At 37.2% G+C, this 10231-nt stretch overlaps 1 protein-coding gene across 2 annotated transcripts in view; it reads left to right on the forward strand.

Annotated features, from left to right (window-relative positions):
- The window catches only part of gpr158a (G protein-coupled receptor 158a), a 71089-nt gene extending 65683 nt beyond the window's left edge, over window positions 1-5406 (forward strand). For both annotated transcript variants that reach the window (XM_056739040.1, XM_056739041.1), the window contains one exon: window positions 113-5406. In XM_056739040.1, coding sequence (XP_056595018.1) covers window positions 113-2026 — 1914 coding nt within the window. In that variant the 3' untranslated portion in view covers window positions 2027-5406. The remainder of the gene's footprint in view (window positions 1-112) is intronic.
- The last annotated feature ends 4825 nt before the right edge of the window (window positions 5407-10231 follow it).

Here is a 10231-nt window from a genome sequence, read left to right on the forward strand (position 1 = left end):
GCATGTTTTCTGTGCAATAGAACGTCTGCTTCATGTAACTACATTTTAAAACTACTACGTTCTAGATGTCTGTTTTCAACAGACTCACATGCCTTTTACTTCAATTTCACAGGAAGAACTGAAGAAACTCTATTCTCAGTTGGAAATTTATAAGAGGAAGAAGATGCTGGCCAACAATCCTCACCTGCAGAAGAAGCGCAGCTCCAAGAAGGGCCTAGGACGTTCCCTCATGAGACGCATCACGGAGATCCCAGAGACGATGGGCCGCCAGTGCAGCCGTGACGACAAGGACCTGGGTGAACATGGAAGTAACCGCAACAGCATCTGTGTGCTGAGGAAGAACCCTTTTGAACCATCGCATTCTGTAAAGCCCGCTAAAGAAGAGTCCTTGAAGAGCAAGGTTTTCTCCCTCAAAAAATCCCACAGCAGTTATGACCACGTTCTCGACCACAGCGAAGATTCTACTAGCTCTGTAATGGACAAGATGGAAGTGGCAACCACAGAGGGCACTCTGCTCGAGACCCTAATGGGTAAGAAGTTGGTCAAGAAGTCTTCTGAGAAGATCGATGCAGCCAGTGAGTCAACAGAATCAGTTCCCTTGGTGTGCAAGTCAGCCAGTGCCCACAACCTGACAGCTGATAAGAAACCAATTCATCCGAGAACATCCATGCTGCAGAAGTCTCTAAGCGTTATTGCCAGTGCCAAAGAGATGACACTTGGTTTAACTGGAAAGGCCCAAGCAGTAGAGGATCCAACTAAGAAAACGAATCAAAAGAATAAGGATGCCAAGTCCCCTGCTGAAACTGAAGAACAGGAAGGTTATCCAAAGATGATTGCCAGTCAGTCAGTGGAGTACAAGCAAACACCTGCCAAAACAGGTATAATGAAGCAACAGATGAGCGGCAGTCAACCATCCATCTGCTCAGAACCAACTAAGGGGAAAGACTTGTATGACCTATCAGAGGTCTGCCCTTGGGAGGTGGAGGACCTGCCCACCCCCTCAGAAAACAAGGTCCAGAAACATGTGTCCATTGCACCAGTGCAGAAAACTACAGTACATGGAAGCAGCAACAAGGTGACAAAGCACCAACAGCAGAAACAGAAAGGTAGCGAGCAATCGGCCACTTTCACCAGGCATCCAAACCAGAAGGTCATTGATCTTACTGACATATGTCCTTGGAATGAAGGAAACGATGTCCATGGTCAGGCAAGGGGGTCGAAACCCTCATCCAACAGTAAGCCTGCCATATCCCAACCTCAAACATCCGGAGGGGTCCCCAAGGCTCCAAGAGCCGATGCCTGTCCATGGGACACTGAGGAGGCTTCGAGCAAGCCAAAGGACTCTGCTTTCCCCTCTGATCACAGCAGACCTAAAAAGGGCACCACACCAACTGAGATCAAGGGCCAATTAAGTTCCTCACCTGCTGCAGTCAAGGGCAGAAGCACAACACCTACAGAGGGCAAACCAAAGACTCTGTTTGAGCCCACTAAATCCACAGGCAGCTCGCTGCACCCACCGACAAAGGCAGATGTGTGTCCATGGGACTTTGAAACTGTCACTGAAAAGACCCCTTGTTCTTCTCAGGTTCATAAAGTGAAGGAGACCCACGCTATAAAGAAGGGAATATTAGATAAAGGAAACGAGAAGGCACAGGGTGCAGTCGATGAAACAGGAAAATCACAAGCAAAAGAAAATCTCACCTCTGGCAAGACTAAAGAAAGACCCACCAGTCAGATTAAACTGGCAGAGGTTTGCCCATGGGATGCTGATAGTAGTCAGGAAACTGTCTCGGAGGATAAACAAAAAAAAAGTCCAAATGTTGCTATAGCAAAAGGTAAGCAAGCAGATGTATGCCCTTGGGATTTTGATGATGCAGCAACTAGTAAAGAAGCTAAGATAAGCACTGCATCATCTGCTGGGAAACAGAAAAGTCCAAATTCCAAAGGCAGAGTTACAAGTGGTGTCAAAATGTCCGACGTCTGCCCTTGGGACTTTGATGACCAAACATCAACAAAAAAGGTGTGACACTTTACCTGAGTGAACCATTAGTTAGTCCTCAATATATGTGATCTTTTGTTCATAAACACACAGTGAAATATATCAACTTTAATAGAAGTTGAAATAGAAATGGTGTCTCGGAGAAGGAAATCAACAAGTTGCCCAAGCTGCCTTTCTCTTCAACATTTTGTTTTCCTTTGTGTTTTTTGGAATAAAAGCGAAAACAAAACAAACATGCAACAACTCACCAGGCATTCCAGATTCTAAAGTATTTGTTGAACCTTTAAATAGAAATTGTAGTTTACAATTATGCAACTCTTTATGTGCAATGTAAAAAATAACGATGCCTATACTCATCACATATATCCTCATTAACTCTCTTAATAGCTGCATCTGTAGCCTCTCCTTGACTCTGGATTCCATAAAAGATTGTACCTGTTACATAGGAAGGTCTTTATCTGGGCCATGCATGAAGTGTCATGGAGTTAGCATGGTCCATGTACTTTACCTTTTGTTTTTCTTTCACATTTTATGGTTTGGTTTGCTCAAAAATGAATACTTGCCAAAGATAGAGGTAACATCCAATAAATCCAAGAACTTAAACCTCAACCGCGTAATAGAGAGAATACATCAGAAAAGTTCATTTGCAAAAACAACTATTAGTTTCTCATAAATCATACTAATTCAAAATATTTGATTATGTTTTCTCTCTGTTTTATTTATGTGTTTATTATTTATTAATTGAGGTATTATTACTTTATCAAAACAACCCTACTGCCATTTGATTGATATTAATTGGAATGCTCAATAAAAACAGTTTTTGCAATGGAACTCTTCATATGTACAGTGAGCCGAACTCATGAAGCTGCTGGGAGAACTAGCCTGTAGCACTTTAGTACAGAACATACATGGAAAGACAGATAAATGGACATAACAGCATTCATATTTTCCCTAGTTTGTCTTTTTGACATTGCTGTTTTTTGTGCACATCTGCCACACTTTAATTTTAGTTTTCCTAACTAAAAAAAGACATTTCTAATGCTTCCAAATTTGCTGGTATATTATCCTGAATGTGCCTACTTAAATAGTCCTGTACCAGTCATACTTTGTAAAAGGAGATGGAAAAAACTTTCTCATATCTCATGTTACACATACCGAATAAAACACTTGATGGGAATCAGCATCTTATTTTTGAAAAAAAAGAGAGATTTAATTTGTATATTAGCAATGGTGCAATATTGAAAATGCGTTTTGAATGGGGAACAATAAAGAAAAAATGTCCAATACTCAGTTTACGGGACCATAGAATATTTTTTCTTTCCGCGTAGGGCACAATCATGAAGGTTTCACTCGTCTTTGCCTCTAATATTTTTCTTGTTTACAATTAGGCCACTCAGACCTATAAAACATATCAAATTCCATTCTGTCACAAACCTCAAGCACACATCTGGTACCTTTCATTTTAATGGTGATTACATCAGATAAGTTACAGGTATAAGCTTTATTTATTTGTATAATTATGAATTATGGTTTCAACATTGCATCTTAATTACTGTTGGAATGTGAACGTAGTGTCTTGTATGCCTTCCTAGCACACGGTCATTTGTAATGATGTCAAAGTAACAATTGTGTCAACACATGAGTGGGACCACACAGAATCTGCAGATTTTTAGCCTTTTGTGGCCAAAATTTTGGAAAAGTGGACTGTTTGTGGATTTACATTGAATGGATTTAAATTATAAATATCTAATGGAGCTTATTGATGGCATCAGTCATAATAAAAATTATCTAAAATATATGTTTGTATAAATATACCATTTTATATGCAAGATATATGTATGTAAACATGAGTACAACTTTAAAGGATAATGGAGTTCTGTGGGAATCTGTGGAGATTCCATGTGGACCTGCACATGAGGCTTGTACAACATGACGCCTAGTTCTGCTTACATGTGAAATGTCCATATAAATGTTGCTTTCACATATTGCGATTATGAACCTGATCCTGAAGACCCAGTCCTGCAGTAACTAAATGTCATGAGAGATATTCTTGTTCTGTAACACAATGAATAAGCAAGAATACAGAGGAAGCATTCAACCATGTGTATGTGTTATTTGTACCAAAGAGGTTAAAAATGTACCTATAAAGTATCATTCTTGACATTCTGTGAAAGAATCCGATGATGTCAAATTTCTGTCTCTCCACAGTGGGGTAAATCTACCAATAAGTCACGATTTAAAAGAAATGTTTTAAAACTCTTCTGCCCATCCTAGTACTTATGTTGGAGGGGTAAAAGGTGTTGAAAATTTTTAATTTATACCATATTTATCCCACCATACCCTTTCAGAAATGAGGATCAAATAAGTAATTTTCTTCTTTTGTTAATATTTCTAATTGATTTAGTTCGGGTGAAATGTTTTAGAGTGAGACCAACTCGCTTGTGCTACAAAATGTTACAGAATATATCAAATCTCACTCAAATCACAGTAGAAATATTATTTACAATTCTTCATTTACTAATAATAACTTCAAAAACTGTAAAAGTAACATTTTATCAGATCTACATGATTGAAAGATGCAAATGTGCTGTAGGAACGACCAATGTAGTCCCTACAAAAGAGAGAACCAGATTTATTATTTATTTATATATTAAGTATGCATTCCTTTTTTTAGAATGGAGAATTTCTGTTACTCTCATCAGGATTTTTTTTCAAGGATACACAAATCTGTTTAAGGGCCGCTCACCAACCTTGTTCTGCTGCCCCTTAACCGTGTATTCATCCGATACTCTAATGAGAACAAAACCTTTTCCAGAGTCTGTTATTAATGTATGCTTATATGGATGTAAAATTGACCAACTTTGTTATTTAGAGAATGTTTCTGGGAATGGTTGTTGTATCATAGTGCATCCCACTAGTTTACAAGTTTTATCCATCTGCAACTGCTCAGTTGATCTCTATTAGTATGATATACACCTAACCCATGACTTGTTAATGGTAATCTTTCATTGTCTTAGTGCAATATTTAGTTCAGTTTTACTGAAGTGTTTTTTTTACGAATTAATTTTAGTTTAGCTTGTTTATACTTGGGCGTGTCCCATCACCGTTACGTGTCAGGGGCATTCCTACTACTTAAAGCGGTATTGTCTTAGCTCTTACTCTCGTTGCTTCTGCATGAAAATGAGAAATTAGTAAGACTGATGTATCACTGCCCTTGATAAAACTTAATCTTTGATCTTTATTGGACTGTTACGAGTTGTATAGTGAGTGAAGCTGTACCCTACCCACTGTATTATGTGCTTGTTATATTAAATGCTCTATGACAAGCTTATAGCATAACACATATGGAGATATTTGGTAGATTTATATTGTGTAACATTGTGATAGCATGTACAGAAAAAATACCTCCTCTGCAATAAATATTTCTACAAAAAGCAGTTTTGTGTCGACTGAATACATTTTGAATCCCATGGAAAGCGTGTTAAAAGGTCTGATAACAAACCATCTCAGTGCAGTAATGAAACTCTGTATTTATATCTGGAAAAACAGCCAATTACATTCAAATAAAAATATAGCTCCAAGCAATATTTAAAGAGTTTATTTGCACAAACAGAAAACTCAAAAAACATGTTTTATAGTGCAGTTGGGTTGTTTTTATAAAGTTATCATACCTGAACTTGAATAGCTGTCAGCTGTTAAATTCAATTACACTATAATAGTAATACCAATAATAATTGTAATAATAATAATAATACCAATTTGGGGCTAACAATTAATTAGCAATTATTAATTTTGATTTACAAGCTAACATGGTCAGCTGAATGTGTTTGTCCCAAAAATTGTGTCCCAAATGTTTAACTGGAAGTCAGTTTTAGTGATAGTCCAATGTATGACAAATATTTTGGGTATGATATGTCATAGTTTACTTTATTTTGCTATCCTCACATACCCACATGAACTACAGCGTAAGAAAATATACAAAAAAATACAGTATCTGGTGTCCGAATCATTTTAGTTTGAATGAATTTATAGTCAAGAGCAGAAGACAATAGAGATTACAAATTGGGTTGATGCTCCTTTTAATTCTTCACGCCTAATCTTCAATGCCTTTTGCTTGAGACCTCAGTGACCTAACATAAGATAAATGACATGAAAATGGATGGATGAATTCTCCCAATTCTTATCGTCGTGTAAAATACACAACAGACATTCTGTGGATATGCCATAGTATGGCTAGGACGCAACACAGTTATGTTTTTCACTCTTTTAAAGAAAGGATTTTTGTTGCTAAACTGATCCAACCTTTAAAACCCTTCTGTAGAGAAAACTTTTCCCTTAATGATTACATTTGCAAAACTCTATTGGTTAGTGTTACAGTATCAGCAGTTTTGCTTTCATTAATAATGACTGTTCCCTCCACAAAGGCTCCAGTCTAAGTGGTCATGGCCTATTCTCAAAGCAAATTTGTATTCTGGCAGTCTTAGTTCTCTCCGAGGTTTATTTACTTTAAACTTGAAGGAAGCCTTTAAAAGCCCTCTACATTGTAACCACTTCAGGATATTCATATGCATGTTTTTGGCTAAGCTCCTGAAAAGCTTTTATAGAGATGCTGTAGTCTTTCTGACAGAGATCAATTGGAGCCCTGTGTGGGGAAGACACCAAGATATCAGTTTAAGTTGTCACTGAGCAATCGTACCTTAGAAACTTATTGTCCACAATATGATCCGCTTTTAAAGGTTTGTCCACTACTGTTATCAGTCAATATAAGAATAAACTTTTCTGTTTACAATTTGCTGTAATAAGCGATAACCTTTATTATAAGTCCTTTTATATGTTATGCAAATCAGAATCAAGTATTGTGCTGTTTTACATTTCAGAAAAACTTTTTATAAATATATACATTTTTTATATATGAGCTTAATGAAGCATCAGTTATATATCATTAAGTTGGGAGGCACATAGATCTCTTTTTCATTATTATTGTACTTTTCCATGTCTTTAAAAAGGTTGAGTCCAAGCTCAATCTGTCCTTCTGTTACAAATATTTAATGATCTGCACACTGTAAAGTCTACGGATTGTCGAGTTGAGATGAGCTGTAATGTAAGGTAAAAGCATACCAAAAGAGTATGAACAAATTACTTTAGTATTGATTTGTCTTTTCAGAAGGCCTTTGTCAGTGCAACGAACAGCCAATCAATACTGTGAGACTAGCTTCTTTCTACACGGACACAAATGAAAACGAATGTTATTCCAGAATAGCACATATCAAATCCCTATGTTATTAGCAGGGCTGGGGGTAACAAAATACATGTAATACGTAAATAAAATACAAAATTTGAGTATCTAAATTCCATTACAATTACTTTTAAATGGGTGGTTATCAAATTAGAGTTGCATCCAAAAATATTATAGATTACCAAAGTGATAACTTGGAATTGAAATGACATTTATCTCATTTAAACATTAATATAACAGGTAATTAATGTAAACAGTTGTGGTGAGGAGGGCGGGACAGGAGCCGGGAGGCGGGGCCGGTGGCTTGAGTGATAGATGGAATCAGGTTTGCGCAGAGCTGGTCCCGCAAATCTCACGGAGTTGATCGGGAGGACGAGCGACGGGACTGCTAATGAGAGAGGACCAGGCCCGGACATATGTTTTACGTTTGTATTTATATTCTTGTGGCATTTTACTTCTGTGTTATTGTTTGTTTATTTTGATTAAACTTTATTTAAATGTTCGCCGGTTCCCGCCTCCTTCCTTCCATTTTTTTAACCTTGTTACAACAGCAATTAGTGATTCTCTGAGTATCACAATCTGCAAAGCATCCTTAACTACAGTTATGCTCATACATTTCATACCCCTTGAAGAAAATGCACAATTTGAATCATTTTAACAAAATAAGAGGGATCCGGGTTCATAGAAATCGCATGCAGTAATTTCACATAATAGACTGAATTTACATACATTTCCACATAAAAAATATATACAGTATACCCTTGAATCTTTATTGTCTGTCGCTACCTGAAGGATCAACAACTGTTTTCATTTTTTGAGATGTTTGTGAGTTTCAGTTACAGTTACTTTTAAAAGCATGTATTTTGTAATCTGCATTGAAATACATTTTAAAAGTAACCTACCTAGCCTAACCTTCCGAATTGTTTTACATTTCTGTATATTAAATGTGAACCGCGTGATTTGAGATGATGAATATATTGTATGAAATAATGGATTTAATTGTAACCGTTGACCCCCAAGATGTCCTCTCTCCACTGTCTACCGCCTCTATTGAAGGGAGTACAGTATAAGTCATTAAAGCATTTGGCAAGTAAATAAATTAAAGTAAAAACGAGTAAAAAAGTAAAAAGACCAAAAATAAAGAAGACATACACTTAACAAGGGAAACGTGAGTGGCTGCAGTTGCCTAGAAGACACTGTGATTGTTACCAGTCACGACCATCAAAATACAGTCCTTCTTTACATTAAAGTATTTATTTATTCATCATTTCTTATGTAATGTTTACTGTATACTTATGTGTTTTAATTCTGTGAAGCATCACTTATTTAATTGCAATAATGCAGTGTAGCGTCACCTAACTCCACCTGCTTGTGGTGAGTTGTGGGTGATATCAGCCGTTAAAGGGGTGGTTCAACACTGTTTCATGCACTTTGACTTCTTTAAAGTGATAAATGTGCTGGCTTCTCATGCTTAACATGGTCAATGTTTCAAAAAACGAGTTGGCAGGGGCGGCGCCAGGACTTTTTCTTGTGAGTGCTGGGGGGTGGCTTAACAGTTTGGGTGGGCTAGTAAAATTATAAAATTAATAAATGCCTTAGGTAGACACATGCAATGTTGCCTTTTAAATAAAAAACAGCTTCTTACGACTGCAGGTACAGTCAACGTATGGTTTTATTATATCTGCGTTAAGAATAAAAAAGCATATCCACAACCACAAGGTCCAGTCCTATCACTTAGGATTCTTCACTAGCCTAAGTATTCCTTCCATTACCAAAAGCACTGTAATCAATTGGCAATACTCTGTTTTATGTATTGAAATACAATTTGGAGTGAACGTGCTTATTTCAACAAAGACCTAAAAAGTGCAGATTAAGGGTTAATCAAGGGTTAAGACAAAGGGTTGACTATGTTCACAATTCGGCCGAACTCCATTTTGGCAATCAGCGTGTACATGCATGTCACACAACTCGAGCGGCTTATTGATGAGAGGTGTGCTATGACATTTAAAAGTAATTGGGCGGAAGGTCTTTGATAGAGGGGCGAAAAATCACCCCAAAAATCCCATTGATTTAACATTGCGCCGAACCTTTGATGGTGTGTATAGCTCAAAACGAGGATTTCGTAGAAATACGGGTCACCACATTTGAAAAGGGTGGAAGGCTTTGCAACATAGCAACAAAACATTAACTTAGCAACCATTTAACAATACCAATATCTCTGCATCAGAACATCGTAGTGAGACGAGGTCTGGAGTGTCATCATTTGGCAGATATCAGGCCTCGCCCATAGCAACCAAACAGATAAACTCAGCAACCGTTTAGCAGAGACCCATATGTCTATATCAGAACATCTTAGAGACAAAGGGGTTGGTCAGATTTATTCATGTCTTTAAGTGTAATCACCCTATTGACTGCCCAGTGCTGAGTTTTGCCACGGCAAGCACCCCTCACATTTTCTTCAGAAAATGTACCCTTCTAGTTTCGAATACTATTTAGGATGGAAAGTATGCAGATTGGGACTCGGGGGATGGAGTGTTAATATTCAGGGGAGTGAGACCTCTGATGGTCAAGGACGGGTACTGCACCATTGGTGCTTGTAACAACCCTTTGAAATATCTCATTGTTGCAACAGATAAAGCAGTTTCACAGAGCTTAAAAACATCCAGCTAGACAATAAATACTGGATAACATCAGTGAATGACATCCTCATACAAATTGGTCACCTCGAAAAATAGTTACCAATGTCATGAGATTGGCAATAAACTCGAAAGAAAAAGCTAATTTTCAGTGTAACATTTTGAAGTGTTCGCTTGTTTTAATTTTGAACCCATATGACTTATTTTTATATTATTTTATTATGCAGTTTAATTGTTTTGTTGTTTAGTATGCTGTATGCCATGTGGTGCACTTTTATTAATAAAAATGCAGAAGAGTATACATAAATAATTCACAGTTATGCAACTAAAAGCTTAGTTCTGTGAAGCATGTTGGACTGA

The sequence above is a fragment of the Triplophysa dalaica genome, chromosome 23 (genome assembly GCF_015846415.1).
Source record: "Triplophysa dalaica isolate WHDGS20190420 chromosome 23, ASM1584641v1, whole genome shotgun sequence".
Taxonomy (NCBI): Eukaryota; Metazoa; Chordata; class Actinopteri; order Cypriniformes; family Nemacheilidae; genus Triplophysa; species Triplophysa dalaica.